Here is a 19,317-nt window from a genome sequence, read left to right on the forward strand (position 1 = left end):
GATTTCTCCTCCCCCAGTGGGCACCCAAGTCAGGGTCCGTGAATGGTGGAGGTGAGGGAGGAGGTATTTTTTAACAAGTCCCCCCAGATGTTTATGTTGCAGGTGATGGTAGAACTCCCTTGGACCTTTGGGGAGGGGCAAACACAAGAACTGGCATCCTTGAAGCCCTGGACCAGGAGCCTAGCTGGTAGCTCACTCTGTCCACCACCTCTGGGCTGGGGACATCATGCTGTCATACACTGACAGTCTATGACACTATCACATAGTCCTATGGTTCTCAGCCCTGCCTGAGGAGGGTCGCCATGTGGGTTTTTGTTTTTTTAACATCTTCCCAGGTGGCTTTCCTGAGCAGTCAGGGTTGAGAGCCACGGAATGGAGCCCAACCCGTTCATTTGACAGAAGGGGAAACTGAGCCTCAGAGAAGGGCTCTGCCTTGTCCAGGCAAACCGTTGTGACAAGTATGAGTAACTATGGAGTTCAAACTCCTCAGTTCACGGGGGAGGGGTTAAAGCCACAGAAGGGAGATGGCTTGCCAGCGTCTCAACTGGAAGGAGAGTGGCAATAGGGGAACCACCAGGAAGACCTAAATCCCAGGTAGATGATCATTTTGCTACCAGCGAGCTTCTAGTTCCATGCTTTCCTTGGGAAAATGTGAGGTCTGGTCAGAACCTTCTAGTTCTAGAAACCTCTGGCCCAGGCTGAGATCCCGCGACTCCTGGTTGGGGAAGGGAAGGTAAGGACACTGGCCTTGTTGGATGGGTCTTGCTGACCAATACTTCTGAACTCCTTTTGCCAGATCCCTCCAAGCACTGGCTCTCTGGGTTCTTAGCTTTATACATATGGGGAATCTCAGGGTCAGTGAAGCCAAAGAGTTGAGAGGGTACAATGAGCCAAAGCCCTCTAGTAAGTTACAGTTTTCAAAGCAGTTTCACACCCACTTTCTCCTGTGAACCTCTGGGCACTCTGGTGAGTTGAGTGTGTTGATGTCTATTTTGCAGATGAAGAAACTGAGACTTAAAGAGGCTAGGTGTCCATAACTCGTAAGTGATGAAACTGGGACTCAAATCTAAGCTTCTTAAACCCACACTTACTGAGAGGCCCTGCATTATCAGGTGATGGGGACAGGGGGCTCAAGGAGTGTGCAAAGGTGACACACATAGGCAGAGGACTTAGTGCCAGCGAGGGCCGTGAGGGTTCAGAGAGGAAAGAATCATTCCTATTTGGGGGTTTTGTAAGCTTCAATTTGGGGAAACTGCCCCAGTTCACTGATCTCTGCCAGGATTATAGTCACCTGGCACGTGGCAGCTCTCCCTTCCCCAAGGATACAGGGCGATGCCCAACCTTGCATGTGGGTCCTCTCCCCCAGAGGCCCTCTCTGCCCTGGGCACCACATTCTTTATGGGAGCACTGGAAAAAAAGGACATGGCAATAGTCTCCTTTTGCCCATTAAAAATCTGTTTTACAGTAAATGCACAAATAAACATGTCATCACAGACCAGGACAAGAAGTAGCATGTTAGCAGCATCCTAGAAACTCCTCTTGTGCCTTTTCAAACATACCCACTCTCATCCCCAGAAGTAAACAACCTTCTATTTCTTAACGATCACTCCCCTGCTTTTTTATAGATTTCTCACCTAATTTCATATTCCAAACAACGTACTTTAGTTTTGCCTGGTTTTACATGCTTTAGCAACAGAATCCTACATTATTCTTCTATCTTGCTTTTTTGCCTGTGGGTTTCATCCAGGTTGTGGCATGCAGCTGCAGTTCATATGGTATGCAGTTATATGAACACCCCATGGTTTAATCTCCCATTCTACTGTTGATGGACATTTAGGGTGTCTCCAGCTTGGGGCTATTGTGAACAGTGCTGCTATGAACATTCGTGTGCACAGGATTCTCTAGGGTATACACCCAGCATGGAACGTAACAGCTTCTTGATTAGGACAGAGGGTGGGAGGCCCCAGCTGCTGGCTTCATGGAGGCCATCTCTGCACAAAAATGCAGTGACGTATTTACTGCTCCCCTGAGGGTGTGCAAGAGACTGCTGTACTCACACATGCCTAGATGAGCATTCCCAAATCTGAGAAGCAGAGAGCAGTGTAATGTGGACACAACCAGAGTATTTCCCTAATATTCTAACAAAATTTCTCCCCTCCTAGAGCATTCTTCTCTCCAACTGGAAGGTATAAGATATACACGCAACTGAAAGGATGATATTGTATGATAACTATTTCATTTTGTGCTTTTTTTCACATTCCTTTTTCCCTACCCAAGATCTGATGGGGACCTAGTTATACTTATCATACCATCACAGGTCTAACTTGGAGCTATATCTATACCTAGAAGGGTCTCAGTGTTTGTTGGATGAATTAAGCTGACATAAGATGGATCGCTAAGGACTCAAAACTCTAATTCTCTCTGGTTAGAACACTCAGGTTCTCAACTCCTAAGGGAGTTCAACACAATCACAATCTCCCTTTTCCAGGAGATACAGCTCTCCACTTTCATATTTTTTTTTTTAATGGGATTTGAAAATCATAGTTATGGTGGTTATACTAATGTTTAATGACAGTCAGCTATTGTGGACCGAGTGACTTTGAAATCTGAGGTAGAAGGTACAAGACAAATTCATCTGTGTAAAATCTTTTTTTTTTTTCTTTTTTTTTAATTAATTAATTTATTTATGGCTGTGTTGGGTCTTCGTTTCTGTGCGAGGGCTTTGTCTAGTTGTGGCAAGTGGGGGCCACTCTTCATTGCGGTGCGCGGGCCTCTCATTATCGTGGCCTCTCTTGTTGTGGAGCACAGGCTCCAGACGCGCAGGCTCAGTAATTGTGGCTCACGGGCCCAGTGGCTCTGCGGCATGTGGGATCTTCCCAGACCAGGGCTCGAACCCTCGTCCCCTGCATTGGCAGGCAGGCTCTCAACCACCGCGCCACCAGGGAAGCCCCACTTTCATATTTTAAATTAGAATGGTGGTTCCCAAATACTAAGACTTTCTACATGGCACTAAACTTTTACATAAAAACTGAAAAGTGAAGCCTTGATTTGTATGTCTTTGTTCCTCATGGCCCTAGCATATGAAGTAAATGTTTGTTGAATAAGTCTATTCCCAAACAGACAGACGTTTGACTTCACATGGACTAAATGTATAAGAAATAATATATTTTTCCATTTTTATCAAAATGTAAATACACCTAAAATATTCTAAATAAGGATAACATTTAAAACTTCATGCTTTACACAAGTCTAATTAACTTTTAAAATTCATTCAGGAAATATTTATTGACAGTCTACAATGTTTCAAGCTGTAAATATTTAGCAAAGTATTTTGTTATTATGCATAATATGTCAGTTGATAAGAGGTCAGTATATCTGATGATATTTTAAGGAAATATGTATACAATCAAATCAGCTTGCTTAATTCTTTTAAGAACTTAATGAAATTATTTTAATATAAAGTCAGTCATCTATTCATAGTACTATTAGAACAATCCTAAGATTAAGACCCCCTGACCAAAGAAACTAAAATTCGTTTTGGTTCTGTAGACTTTAACAAAGACCTTCACTTTAGAGACAAAAAAGCAGACAGTCTTGTCCACATTAACCCAGCTACTTCAGATTAAGGAGTAATCCTTGTTTGTCAAATCTGGGGCTAAACTTCCCATTTAGATGATTCATGCAAAAACTTAGGTTATGTAGATTATTACAGAACTCCAGACCAGGCAGTCAGAGTACTGTACTGTCTCAGACAGTTGTGTGAGTTTTGGCTCCATGATTATTTCACTGACAGAACGGAATTAAAGGAGTAATATATAGAAATGGTATAACTTTACAATAAAACTCCTAAAACCATTCCAACAAGCTTTCGACGAACTTTTCACCACCACCACCACTAAGATCAAGCTGCCAAGTTTGTTCTCTGACACAAGCAACAGCAACTCCCCTGGCTGCTCACCAGATTCACAGTCTTCACAATTCTGTCATCGCCTGCATCAGCAAGGGTGTAAGGGCCATGGCTCTTCACTAAAACTACATGACTGGACTCAGACTCTGGTCTAGACACAGATCAGACCCACTGCCTCATTCCTCAATGCTTAGCTTTATTTTGTCTAATGAGATTTAGCTTAAGATTCTCTTCCTAAACCAAATCCTTTTGAAGGAAAAAAAAGAGGAATGGATGTTTTTTGTTTGGACATTGTCTTTGCAGACCATGTTTCTCACAGTTAAACAGATGACACCAAAACCACAAACTAATTCAAACCCACCCATTCCGTTGACCGGTGCTTTCAAACCCAAAGTTTTCAGACAAAACTCGGCAGCCAGACAGATCTGTCAGCTTGTCACTTGTCCTGGTTTTCATGCCTGCTACCAGAGGGACTGATTGACTTGTATTTGAAACTCACTGACACCGTTTAACACAGCAAGAATAGACAACTGGGGCTTCCCTGGTGACGCAGTGGTTGAGAATCTGCCTGCTAATGCAGGGGACACGGGTTCGAGCCCTGGTCTGGGAAGATCCCACATGCCGCAGAGCAACTGGGCCCGTGAGCCACAACTACTGAGCCTGCGCGCCTGGAGCCTGTGCTCCGCAACAAGAGAGGCCACGATGGTGAGAGGCCCGCGCACCGCAATGAAGAGTGGCCCCCGCTTGCCGCAACTAGAGAAAGCCCTCGCACAGAAACGAAGACCCAACACAGGCAAAAATAAATAAATAAATAAATAAATTTAAAGAACAGACAACTACTCCAGTCCATTCAGAATGAAATGCTTGAGATCAAATGGAACTGGAGTACTATGTATTCTGGAATACTTTTTACTCGGAGCTGTGAAGAGCCTCATGTTATGCTTATGTTGTTTTTTAAATCTTTTTCCTTTTTTCTTTTTAAGTAATTCACCTATATGTCAGAAGATTAAAAGAACATTTAGATAAAAAAGAACAAGAACATCAGTAATTTAAAGTAATTGCTCCTTCTGGTGTTGAGGAAATACTGATTATAATCTGATGACTTTCCTAGGTCCTGGCTATTTTCTGGGAATTGGGCCCCTCATTTCCTACTGCAGGTTCCTCTGGATGGGGATTGGCAGTGCCTGCAATTACTACAACAAGACGTATGGAGAATTCATGAGAGTCTGGATATATGGAGAGAAAACTGTCATTATTAGCAAGTAAGTCTGTTAATAATCAAAGACGTATTTTTAATATCAAGGCTGGGATTTTTCCTTTTAAAAAACAAACTGATTTTGATATCTTGCTGTCTTTGTTTCGAAGACTATGTTTTTACTACTTAAAGGAAGGTGAGTGATTTCCAGGTAAAAATCTAAAACTGTAGACAAGTGGAATAATTGGGCTTTGCTTGAAGCCAAAGGTACACAGATAAAGAACTCTGGAAAGTTGAGAAATCATTCAAAATCTCCCTGAGCAGTGAATGTAGAAACTTAGATCCAGGTGATTTGGCTTTGACAAAACGTACTTAGAGAGAGGTATTAACTTTTTACTTTCCTAAGTTGTTAGTCTTATCTCTACCATAAGCATAAAACAAACAAACAAACAAACAAAACAATAACAGAAGCAAAAGCCTGAGACAGAAAAATCTGACTATATCAATTTGTTGTCGTGTTTCTAATGCCAGGCTACCAAGAAACTCTAGGAGGGTAGACAGTGAAGAAGGCGCCATTCATACACTGCTATCCCATTGGTGACTCTGTGCCAGTGTCCTTGCTGAGTGATTTTACATAAATCAGAAATAATATTGCCGGTTAAAAGAAATGGTGTTCCCCCAATTCCCCCTGCTCTGTTATATTTTCTGGATAACTAGCAGATTGAATTCACTCCAGGGTTAACAAAATGTGCATCCACTGTGAAAAACTAGGCTTCTGAAATATTAGTTTTCTTACTGATTGGTCATAGAAAAGGGAGAGTTTAAAAGAGAGCACACTTCACTAGGTGTTCTAAACATTCAGCTCTCTTTCTTAGACTGTCAGCAAAGCTAGCTTCAAACTGTCTCATTCATGATTTTTTTATATTTATAATCCTTGATAGGATTTACATACAAACTAAAACTGACCAGGAGATTTTACTGATTTATTAGAATCATTTGTTCAGATACACACTATTGCCCAAGAGTAAGTAAAGCATTTCTGGAAACTACAGTGATTGTTTTCAGGCCAAGATAATGAACATAATTTCATAAAACACCATGATGAACTCAAAGCCTAATTCCTTGAACCAAATACATGAAAGAAGGGAACAGGGGAGAAAAATGTTATTCTTCCAAATATTTCTTACTATCCTAAAATGTTATTTTCAACCAAACTAATATCTCGGTTTTTGCCTGTTTGCTTTTTTTTTTTCATTTCACTCAGTTTGGTGTTGTAAAAGTTTGACGAGTAGCTAAGGCAGACCGTGTTACACATCTAACCATAAATAGCTTCAGGTGGAAATGTCATTTCATTGGGTTCACAGTGAAACACCCCAGTGCAGTGGTTCTCAGACAGTGGCCCCCAACCAGCAGCATCCACATATCTGGGAACTTGTGAGAAATGCCCATCCTTGGGTCCCACCCTGACCCACTAAATAAGAAAATCTGGGGGCGGGGCCCAGCGATCTGTTTCCACAAGCCCTCCAGGTGATTCTGAGGCACACTCCAATTTCAGATCCACTGCTCTAATGGCGAGGCCAGAGTTACTCTTGGATTTTACTTCTCTTGGTCTATGGAGCTCTGCCTAGCCAAATTTAAGTGAATTTGATATGCTCTCATTTTCAAAATCAACATTTTACTCACTTGTACAACTGACTAGAGCCTCAAAAATGTCCTGGAACAGATGGCGATTGGGCTTGGAGGACTGGGACACTGCCTTCTGCTCTTGGATCCCCCAGCACAGCAAGTTGCCTTCCAGCCCTCCTCAAGTCAGCGTCTGCCTTCCCTGTCACCCCTTTCCCTCAGATACAGGCAAAGGGACCTGCAGGATATTCATCCAAAAGGATGACGCCTGCAGCTCAGGATCTAGAGCAGTGCTTCTCACCCGGGCTGCACATGAAAGTCACCCAGGGAGCTGTTCAAAACCCCACTGCCCAGGCCACAACCCAACTGTTACAGTCTCTTGATGGGGTGGACCCAGGCATCGGTAGTGTTTAGAGCCCCAGGTGATTCCAATGTGCTGCAGAGCTTGAGGGAGGAGAGAAGGTAAGAAGCTTCTGGGGCAGGGGGCCTTTCCCTGGGGTTGGGGAAACACCTAAGCAGGTTGGAGGGGTTCTGTCTAATTTTCTTACCCTTAAGTGTAGCTCAGGTGGTGGGAGTGCAAGACTAGACCTGGAGGGAAGAATGAAGCACGTGAGAAAGGACCAGAGGACCAGGACAGAAATTGCTCTTAGACATTAGATACTTAGATCACCAGACAAATTCCCAGGAACCCCAAAGGCAATTCCTGAAATAGGATCCTCGTTACAGCACAGGTGGCATCTGATCACTCTGCTATCTTAGTTAGGAAGGTGACCTTAGCCACCCTGACAGGGTCAGGTGCTGATTCACGCTGAGGACCTGGACAACATCCCACTCTGCCCTTCCCCCAGCTCTCCCAGTTCTTTCCCTGTTCTGTCCTCATAGGCTTTTCTCTGCTTGGAGTCTCTGTGTTCTCTATAATTGCCTCTGAGCTGCTCAATTTTGTTGTTAAGGGCTGAGCTCCCCGCGGGAATAGGACATGTTTGTCCCCATCTCCTTCCCTTGTCTGCTCTTCAGGTCCTTCCAGAACTACCCGTACTTCTTGAAAAGACCCCATTGGACCTCAGAAAGCTTTTTCTTTTTCTTTGAATAGTTTGCCAGATTTTTTCTCTTTCGAAAAGTTTGACATCTGTAGTCATTACAACTGTGCTGAGATTATGCCCCAACTTTCAAGTCAGCTGAGTTCTGAAGTCGGGGGTGCTGCAGAACTTCAGGGGGGGACGTCAGGCACGAGTGTTGCCAGGATTCTGCCTGAGCAACTGGGGGCTCTGGAGGGAGCTCCATCTGATCATCTTAAAGTGCGTAAAGTGTGCACGATTCCCAGGCAGGGATGCTCTAAATTACTGAGGGTCTACAGACGTTACGCATGACACTTTATGTTGTGTGTATGTATTAGTGTTTGTAATAGTATCAAAAAGGAGAATGTGGGTAGCATCCATAAAGGGGAGATAGAACTTAACATGCTAATTGGGGTCAAATTTGCGCATCAGTTAGCCATTTAAATACTAATTATTGTTATAGTATTTGTATACCTGTTTTAATCATGTATAAATTTACAGGGAATTCATTCATTTATTTTGTAAGCATCCACTATTGAGAATTATACTAAGCACTGGATGATCCTAAACTACCATAGAAATTATTGGCTCTCCATTCATTCATTAAATAAATATTTATTGAGAACTTATTATGTACAACAGGTATCATGAACAAATCACCCCCAAATCCCTACCCTTGTAGAGGAATATATTGTTACAGTATTAATATACCAACAATAAAAGGCTAAAGCATAGTATTATCAGTAGGGTGAACAACTGTCTTGGTTTACTTGGAACCAGAGGATTTCCCACGCTGTGGGATTTTTAAGCTGGGCAAACCAGGATGGCTGTCCACACTATTAGCAGGTAGACATGGGCTATACAGAAGATGAGGTGGGTGGAGCAACTTTGCGATGGGGAGAAATCAGGATTCCATTTCAGATATTTTGACTTGACTTGCCTAGTACCGCTGAACAGGATATTAAGATATCTAGGATACATAGGATATCTTTTTCTCTTGCAGTGACCTCAGTATCAAACCATTCAGACCTTCCACTGTAGTCAGAAACTAGCAAAGGAGGCTGAGAAGGACAGCCACACAGAGAAGGGAAAACCAGGAGAGCGTGGTGGTCTGAAAACCAGACAAGAATGCATGTCAGAGAGGATGGAATTGTCAACTCTCCAGATAGTGCCACATGACTGGACAGAGATGTGAGCATTGCATTTAGCACCAGGGAGGTAGGTCATGGGTGACCTTGACAAGGGCAGTTTCAGTGGAGTGCTGGGGGCAAAAGTCTGACCACTGTAGAGAATGGGGAGAGAAGAATTGGAGGCAGCAGGTATAGACACTCTTTCCAGGAGTTTGCCATAAAGGAGGCAGAGAAATGGAACAGAGCTGAAAGGGATGTTTGGTTCAAGGAGTTTTTATTTGTTAAGATATAAGATATTACGACATATGTGTTTTGATGGAAATGATGAGTTACAGAGGAAAGTGTTGATGCAGCAGACAGGAGGAGTGTGCCAGGTGAGATGACAAGGGGGTCCAGGTAACAAGTGGACGTGGCCTTGAAAAGGGACCTGGAAGTTCATCCACAGTAACAGGAGGGAAGGTTGAATATATGGGCACTGATCCTGGTGGTTGGACTTGCAGAGGTTCCAGTTGCTTCTGTTTTCTCAGTAAAATAGGAAATAAAGTCTGTAGCTGAAATTAAAGGTGAGGAACTACAACACTGCGGGACAGAGGAGACAGGATATAACAGTCATCCAGGAAAGCGAGAGAACGACTGGACTCGGGAAATGTAGTAGAACTGCCAGCTGCACTAAGGGCCCACTTGAAATTTAACTGAGACCTGCCAGTGTGAGTGTGTGTGTGTGTGTGTGTGTCCATGTGCATGTATGGTTTTTTCCCCGGCCCCATTCAGCTGCCAGGTGCAAGCACAGAGTAAGCTAAACTGAGAGCTGGATTTAGCCAGGGTTGAGGTTTTACCAGGCAACTAGGGCAAAGTAAGCAGAGGGTCAAGGGAGTTGAGGATGCATGAAAAGGAGAGACTCTAAAGATCGACAAGAAAATACTTTTCCAACTTTCTAGTAAGAAAAGTTCAAATGAACAGGAAAGTTAGAAGAGCAGTCCTTCGCCTTTTTTCCCCATGGCCTTGACCTTCTGAAGAGACCACATCAGTTGTCTTACAGGATGTCCCACATTCCAAATTTCTCTCATTGTCTCATTATGGTGTCATTGAACATATTCTTCTACTCCTGGTATTGCTTATAAACTGAACACTAGGTCTATAGGCTCTATTCGATTCAGGTTAATTGTTGTGTAATAATACGTTCCTGTTAGTCCTAGGCACTTCACATTGCATCACATCAAGAGACCAGAGAAGGTGGTCCCATATTAGTGATACTAAATTTGATCAGCTTAGGGTGGTTACAGTCAGATCTCTTTGTTACAAAGATTCTTCTTCTCTTGCAGTGACCTCAGTATCAAACCTGGGTAAGGATATTAGAGGGCAAAGGACAGGGAAAACGTGGTAGAATTGATGGAGTGTAAGTCACAGGCACAGAACAGGTCTACACAAGGCACGTGTTTTTAAATGTTTGGTACCAAATATTCCATTGATTGCCTCCCCCCTATTTCTAGTACTCATCAATCTTGAACCTGACCACAGGTGTGTGAGTTCTTTAAAGTCAGAACGGGAGGGTGGCTTTTTCTTTACCACCTAAGGACTTACTTCCTGGCTACTTTTCATTTTGAAGAGACGTTAGGTTTGCCATCTTTGGGGATGTCTTTTGACTTCAGTCACGTTTCAAGAAGAATAATGACCCCAGGGATCAGGCATCTTACACTGCCCACTGTCCCTTCTGAGCTTGGGGACTCACTCTGTCTCTCCTCAGTGGTGAGAACTCCTCACTCTCCCAGCCAGTCAGTCAGTCAGTCAATGTAACATCTCCTTCACCTGGTGTTACAGGCCAGCCCACACTGTGGGAAGGAGACCTCTAGTGTTCTCCTGAATATCAGGGGAGCCCTGGGCTGACATCCCTAGTTCACCACCAACCTTCCCTTCTTCACTTTCCTGATGTACTCCAGTTAGATAAAGCCAGCCTACTTTTGATAAGTGACCTTATTTTAAACTGCTCGTCCTTGGTGACAGTTTGCTTGCTATGTGTATCACTTCTGTCTTGCCTACTTCATTCTTTGCCAAGTCAGAGCCTCTGTCTCAGGATAACTGAGATGTTGGCGCCCCCTAAAGGACAATTGATTTAACGTTCGCTCTTTATTAACTAACATTTAATTGGGTTGAAGTTTTTAACTGACCAGTAATTCCTCAAAACATATGGACAGACCAATGTGTTTCACGATATACGGAAAAGCTCTGAAGGTCAGACCAGAAAAATAGTATTCTGCTTGTTGTCTAAACACTTAAAATTTGCAGATATGAGTTTGTGAATAAAGAATATACAAATTACTTTCTCCTTTGATTATAGAGTAGGGGAAGATAAGAATAGCTAAAGTTCTGAAATCTATTAATTAATAAGAATTTTAGTCCTTACTATAGCATGATGTTTCTACACAGGACAAAAATTTATCTGTGTGTCAGTCAAATTAATTCCCTGGAATGTACATAAGAAGTATCTGGATTTTTGTTTTTGTTTTTACAGTTGCTAGCAAGAGAAAAACTTGTCCAAAACTCAGGATAATTTGACGAATATTATCTTGCATCAATGCAAGAATATATTTGACTTAGTAGAGAGCATTTTGATTAAAAATAGAGTTTTCTTCCTGAAACAGATATCAAGTAAATAATTCATTCGGGTACTAATCGTGTTTTCACTTCTCTCCATTGCCATTATTTCAGGGGCTTCCTTTTAAAGCTCTTGGAATACATCACAAATGTGATGGATTAAATACTTAGCCTACAGCCTAATCTACTCAGCCAGAGATGAGCTCTTTGGCCCACTGTCTTCTATGGGAATATGTCCTCACAGACATTTACTGAACAACCTCACTGAGATGAAGTCATCCTTTTAGGAGCCAAATGTCAACTCAGAGAGAGAGGAACTAATGAGAAGATGGCCACCCTAGCCCAGTGTAAGAAAAGTTACATAGGCTATAGTAGCCACTCCCCATCTTTGAGGGTTATGTGTTCAGAGAACACCCATAGTAGGAAAATTTGCAGTTGAGAAAATTTCAGTGGAGAAGTGGGGACAAAATAGCAAAGCTGCAGTGAACATCTGTTTACTCGTGTTGAACTTAAAAACTTCAACAATATTAAGTTCACCAAAATAAGAAAAGATAACATCTAAAATAAAGCTAACACCAGAAATGTTATGCATCTTGAATTTGCACAATTGAGCACTGTGCAATTCTTTCCATCTTCTATCCCCTGCACACACCAGATTCTCCCTCATCTGCAGTATCAAAAAGATGTTCATAAACATATTTTACTTTCCTGCAATAATGTGCGTATTTTCTTTTTATTCCTCTGCCCAAATGTTTGGTTCCTTTCTGATGTTATGATCTGTGTCTCTGAACTCCACTCTGGCCTTGGAGACATGGGATAATGGGTAATCCTCATGTGCGAAAGCTCTGGAAGATCTATTTTAACTTCCCTAGCAGCCCTGAGCAGGTTACCTCTCGAGCCCCGAAGTTAATGGTTCTATCACTTTAGCTCTGCCTATGGCAGCTCCTCACCAGGGCACACAGGATGGGCAACTTTTATATACGTTCTGGCTCCTGCCCTGTAAACACGGCCAAAACACAGACTAATGCATTGGCTTTCTTCATGTATCCCGTAGCTGCACTGCAGAAAACCTCTACTCCTTCTCTGCTCTCCACTCTGCCCCTTTTTAATTCCCAAACTCCGCTTCCTTTTTCTGATTATCTCCAAGAAAAATGGCTATCAATTTAAAGCTACTCAAGTGGAAATTTTTTGAAGTTGCAGAACTGCCATGCTTACATGTTACTAAGGGGAATTTGCACTTGGCCGTGTGGTCCATGTATAAACACTGTGACATAAACCCTGTAATCTGAAGAGCCTGTTGTCCTGCCCCACAGAGGAGTCTGGATAATGTGCTTGGAACAGCTCTGCTAGCACGGGGAGGTGGAGGGTGATACATGAGACCTTGTCTGTGTCTGAGCACAAACCCTGGGGTCCTACTGTCTACTCAGCAGCAGAGTCAGTCGAGGGCCCCACGCCTCAGAGGTGGCATTACCAGGGTCATAGGTAAAAAGGCTGAACTTGGAGGGAGGTGGCTGAGACATGACTTCTCTCTCCTCCCTCCCTCACCATATCTAGGTGCCCCTGTGGGTAAGGATTTTGGGGTGGCTGTCTGCACCTCCTTCTGCCCTGGTCTGTCTGCCGTGTATCCTCACTGAACTGACTTTCCTCTGTACCTTTAGATAATCTCATTTGATTTCTCCAAGGGGTGTTTGGTGTTCAGTCTTCGCCTATAATACAAACACTGGCACTTAGAAAACAATGGACATACAAACACCACATGTCCTGCTTATATCTTCCTATGCTCTGATAAACTCCATCCCGTCTGTGTTCATACCCCCTCCATCTCACTCACCATAAGGAGGGTCAACCACATAGCTTATTAACGAGGACATTTTGGACTTCCAGCTTCCTGAGCTGTGCTCATCATGGTCACAGACACCACTTAGCCCTCACCCAGGTAGCCTGCTTCTGTCTAAGCCCTGCATGAACCTTTTCCAACCTCAGCCCCTTTGCACAGGAAATGCAGTCACCTGCAGAATTTAATTTTTCTCTTGGTAGAAGAAAATTAGTTTATACCACCCACACATGATTCTTAACTTCATGAGTTCCCAACAGACATTCTTTTCTTCTAAAGTCCCTCTTTTACTGAGCAGTGAATGAGGAGTCCCTCTCCTCCCCAAATCGTCATAAACATGGGTTCATCTCAGCTGTTTCCTCTCAAGCCTTCCCTGTGCTGCTTGCATCCACCATCTAATAAACCCACCCCACCTTTTATCTTGAAGAGAATAACTATCCATTTATCCTTTATCCTCTCAATCATCAAATTATTTAAATGATCCATTTATCCTTCCAATGCCATAGCCTAATTTATAAGCAATCTTAATAAAGCATCTTCTCGGGACTTCCTTGGTGGTGCAGTGGTTAAGACTCCATGCCCCCAATGCAGGGGCCCTGGCTTCGATCCCTGGTCAGGGAAGTAGATCCCACGTGCATGCCACAACTAAGGAGCCCACATGCCGCACTAAGGAGACCGCCTGCCACAACTAATACCTGGTGCAGCCAACCAACCAACCAAATAAATAAATAAATAAATAAATAAATAAAACATCTTCTCAACAAAGTGAGTCTCTGCAGAAGAATTCTGTACCACTGTCCTAAGAAGACAATATTCTCCTCACACACAGAGGCCCCATAACGTCTTCATTTAGGATTTTACAACATGTTATAATGCTCATTGCCTTATCGTGCCCCAATTAGACTGGGATTTGGGGCAGGAAGCAAGTCCTGAAGGAGGACATGGGTGGGGAGGGGCTGCCTGCTCCTTCCTAGTTGCTCTGAAGGCCCAGCTCCGGCCTTAACAGCCGGGCCTGGGGGTGGGAATAGAGGGCAGAGCAGTGGAAGAGGAACCAGGAAGTTCAAGGAAGCCTGGGTTCCTGGCAAGGTCCCAGGGTTGCCACAGCAAGGGCTATCTAATGGCTCAGTGTGTCCTATGTCCTGGGAGAACTCTGTGACCCTGGAGACCGTGATGAATCATGATGGATGCAGAGCCCCAAGACAGCTGCTGTCACCACCACAGAGAGCCTTCCAGGCCAGCCCAGCCAGCCAAGTCCAGGGCCAGAGGTGCCCAGGAGATGTCCTTCAGTCCTAGAATGATACCCCCCTGGAGGGACCAGGCCTGATTAGAGCCTCTGGGGGATGGGTGGTACAAGGCAGAACTGTTGCTTCCAAACTAAAGAGGTAAAACTTCAGTTATTCCAGCAACTTCTGATTATGAGGCTCACTTCTACATGGGGAGCACTGTCTGGAGTGGGGCTGCTTGGGGGCTGGAGGCTCTCAGGAATATGGTGGCGTGGAGGGTTCAGTTTCTTACAGCCTTGCAGCTCTGACAACGTTAGAGGGTCGTATTTTAGTGACTTGGAGTTAGGTACGGGGAAATAACAAATAACTGTGTGTGTGTGTGTTCGATCTTTAGGGATGCTCAAACAGAGAGCTAGCAGGTAGAAATGTTTCAACTGGAGAAGGAGGTTCTTGTGCTAACACAAGTGCTTATTTAATCTGAATACTAGAAATTATGCATTGCATTTAGATCAACAGGCATTTGGTATGAGAGCCACCTGGTAAGCAAACTCATCACACTGAGTTCTCCTGACCCTCAACAAGTAACCCCAAGGTTTGCTTTCTCTGTAGGTCCTCAAGTGTGTTCCACGTAATGAAGCACAATCACTACACATCCCGATTCGGCAGCAAACTTGGGTTGCAGTGCATTGGCATGCATGAGAAAGGCATCATATTTAACAATAATCCAGTCCTCTGGAAAGCTGTTAGAACTTACTTTATGAAAGGTATTCAGATGTCTGGCTACATTCTGCTCTTTTGTCTATGAATATGCCTTCTTGAAATCATTTTTAACTTCTGCTGCTTCACAGTTTTGAAATAGTAAGAGCTAACATTCATTATACATGTACTATGTAGTAGGCAGTGTTTTAAGCACTTGTTACTTTAATCCCACAGCAACCCCATGTGGTAAATACTCTTTATCACTTATATTTTACAAATGAGATAACTGAGGCATAAAGAGGTTAAGTACCTTGCCCAAGTTTCCACCATTAGTAAATGGTAGCATAGGATACAACCCCAGATCCTACATATTTAACCACCACAAACTCTGTTTTTCTTGTTAACACACAAACAATTTCACGAATGTGAAGAGGAATTGGCACCCTATATACTTAAGGTCACTTCAGTTAAGAATTTAGTGTATCAGCCATATAGTTGATTTAACAATGCCAACATGTTTGCTGAATCACTGACTGACATCCCAGATGTTTTAACAGAAAGAAATTTGCAAATTAGAGAATTTTAGAACTGAGAAGGGCTGTATCTTGTCTAGCCTCTGAGTTTTATACTTAAGTAAATACATTTTTAGAGCGCTTCTGATTTCCCCCCAGGCAACACAGCGAGGAATCAATGAGCAGAGACCAGATCCCGAACCTCCCTATCTAGTGATTTCCCTCTTCACTATATGCCAATGGAATGGAAGCCTTTGGGAAATAAACATGACCAACCTTTGACATTAACATCAGAGAAGATGGTCATGTACTAGAAACCTTATCATTGATGGACTCTGGTGCTAGATGGGTTGTAGGTCTGACCAGGGACCATGGATATTCTTCCCTCCAGCCAGCCTCTGTAGTGAACCTAGATGCCTCCTGTGTGGCTGCCGAGACAGGGAAAAACTATGCCTGTCCCAGTCTAGTGGTGATCCCCCTCCACAGAGCTGCCCATCACCAAGACTCAGCACAACTCTAGCACAGATTCCACTACCTTAGTTTCCTATTGCTGCTTAACAAATTGACACAGACTTAGTGGTTTCAAACCACACGTTCATTACCTTACAATTTGATGGGTCAAAAGTCTGACATAGGCCTCACAGGGCTAAAATCAAGGCACTGATAAGGCTGTGTTTCTTTCTGGAGGCTCTAGGGAGAAAGTGTTTCCTTGACTTTTCCAGCTTCTAGAGGCTGCCCACATTCCTCGGCCTGTGACCCTTTCAGTGATATTACATTCTGTTTATATGTTTGAAATGTGGCTTCAAGCTCTTGAACATAGAGGCAAATCATACATCAGCCTGGGAGTGATAAAGCCGACCCTTCCATGCAAAGTACTGAGTCATTAAGGAATCATTTGTCCTACTTGTGGATGTGACAGTCACCCAGGAAACAGCATCCTGGCCTTTCATATCTCCAAGTCCCTCCTAAAGTAAGAAAGTATGCTGCCAACCCAAACTTCTTTTTTATATATGGGTGGAAATGCTTAGACTCTAGGACCACTCACCAGGTCTCCTTTCTTATTTGCAAAGTGTGCCTTCAGGGGCTTCTGCAGCACAGCTGATTTGTTTTGTCTGAGGACTCTGCCTTTAACAGCAAGTCTGAATAAAAAAGACATAAAAGGGACTTCCCTGGTGGTCCAGTGGTTAAGACTCCACGCTTTCAGTGAAGGGGGTGTGGGTTTAATCCTTGGTCGGGGAACTAGGGTCCTGCATGCCACAAGGGGTGGCCAAAAAAAAAAAAAAAGTGATTACTACTAAAGAAATCTTAAAGAAACTTAGAACAAGGAGAGAAAGAATTTTTAAGAGTTAAACTCTCAGGTTAGACCACCTACCTTCAGGACCACTAGCTGCTCAGAGGGTTAGGAGCCAAGCAAAGGGAGAAATCAGAGGCAGTTCAGTCTACCTGGTTTCATTCATTTCATTCACTCATTCATTCATTCCTCAATTTGACAAATATAAATCAAGGGCCACCATGTACTATGGACTTGAAGTACAATGTTAATAGGTTGTCACTGCCCTAAAACAGTTCCCAGTCCTGTGAGGAAGACTGCTCAAACAACAAAGATTTGTTTTGCTGTTATGACATTGACTGAGTACAATAAATCTGGATTTGTTTGAAAAGAAACCGAAATTAAGAGAAGGGTACATTTGGTAATTTAGAAGACTAGCATTTTACACATATGAACTACAATTAAACAGGAAGCACCTTAGATCTAAAAGGTAAGATCCAATTTGAATAGTTCTGTAGCAATATTCTGCCACCCACTGAAACATAATACATCACCCTGGCCAAATTCAAACCTTCTTTAGAGGAAAATGTATATAATAAATATGGAAAATCATTGATTTGTGATTTATGACCACAAGTAATGTTTCATTTACTGTCTCACAAATATGTCATCATATGAAGAAAAGTTTAATTTTGAATAGTTTGTTTTAAAAATATTTATTTATTTATTCATTCATTCATTTTTAACCATAAATGTGATAACCTGCTATGGAGAAAATTAAGAGAATACAGAAAAAGTATAAAGAAGAATATGAAAATCTCCACCCATAATAAAAATGTGGACAATTAAGCTTCAAACACAAAACGCCAAAATTGCCTGATAGTTTGTGTGCCCTGGAGTTGGAGGCGGCTCACTCTGACGTGTACCCTTCAGCTTTGTCTGGCCCCAGCCTGGTGCGCATGGTGACCGTCTGTGCTGATTCCATCACCAAGCATCTGGACAGGCTGGAGGAGGTCCGCAACGAGTTGGGCTATGTGGACGTGTTGACCCTCATGCGGCGCATCATGCTGGACACCTCTAACAAGCTCTTCCTGGGGATCCCCTTGGACGGTACTGAAATTTTCACTTTTAAAATAAAATGTATTTATTTATTTATTTATTTTGGCTGTTTTGGGTCTTCGTTGCTGTGAGCGGGCTTCCTCTAGCCGTGGCGAGCAGGGGCCACTCTTCATTGCAGTGCACGGGCTACTCTTCATTGCGGTGTACAGGCTTCCCAATGCTGTGGCCTCTCCTACTGCAGAGCACGGACCCCAGGCACGCAAGCCTCAGCAGCCGCGGCAGGCAGGCTTCAGCAGTTGTGGCCCGCGGACTCCAGAGCGCAGGCTCTGCAGCTGCGGCGCATGGGCTGAGCCGCTCAGCGACATGTGGGATCCTCCCGGACCAGGGCTCAAACCCGCGTCCCCTGCACCGGCAGGCGGACTCCCAACCACTGTGCCACCAGGGAAGCCCTGAAATTTTCATTCTTATGACTTGACATTCAGCCCTTTATTAAACAGGGCATGAGAAGGATAACGGACTCAAGGAAAGATATACTCTTTTGCATACTGCTCTTCTTTAAACCCTTCTAAGTATTCCCAAATATTTTTCCTGTTATGTCTGCCTTGTTCACTTATAAGGTCATAAGTATCCACAGCAGGGGCCATCTTCTATTTCTTTTGTATCTCTCTTCATTGTTCTAGGAAATAGGATTCTACCCACGGCTGAAATTTAATAGATGTGATCATTTGATTTGGTCATAAATATATCCTACCACCAAACCTATGTATTTAACCATTTCCAACCATTCTTTTTGCCACAATGTATAAATATGTACATATATACGTATATATATACACACATACACACATATACATACTATATATATATATGAATACACATACACACCTCTCTCACAAAGCCAATAAATATGAAAACTTTGACTCTATCTATATGATGATGAGGGTACTGCTGCTGCTGGAAATGATGATAACTAACATTAATTTAGTGTCTACTATGTGCCAAGCAGTATAAAAAGTTGCTTCACATAAACTTTGTCACTTAGCATTTATAACAATCCTGGCAAGATGTCCCACTCAAGAAACTGCTTTCCTCACTATATTACAGAAACAAATATTAAACACATACATGCAACTCTACCGCCAACAAAAGAACAAACATTAATCATGTGGATTCATTCCATTCTGCTGCTGTCAGCTTAATGTAATTTCTCCTGACTTG

At 43.1% G+C, this 19,317-nt stretch overlaps 1 protein-coding gene across 1 annotated transcript in view; it reads left to right on the top strand.

Annotated features, from left to right (window-relative positions):
* LOC309655172 (aromatase) overlaps positions 1-19,317 on the top strand; it is a gene marked incomplete at its 3' end in the record, with an annotated part of 202,801 nt that overhangs the window by 171,769 nt on the left and 11,715 nt on the right. The window contains exons 2-4 of the mRNA XM_082450137.1: positions 5,019-5,169; positions 15,169-15,323; positions 17,974-18,150. Coding sequence (XP_082306263.1) covers positions 5,019-5,169; positions 15,169-15,323; positions 17,974-18,150 — 483 coding nt within the window. The remainder of the gene's footprint in view (positions 1-5,018; positions 5,170-15,168; positions 15,324-17,973; positions 18,151-19,317) is intronic.

The sequence above is a fragment of the Balaenoptera physalus genome (genome assembly GCF_965194825.1).
Source record: "Balaenoptera physalus genome assembly, chromosome: 2".
NCBI classification, from domain to species: Eukaryota; Metazoa; Chordata; class Mammalia; order Artiodactyla; family Balaenopteridae; genus Balaenoptera; species Balaenoptera physalus.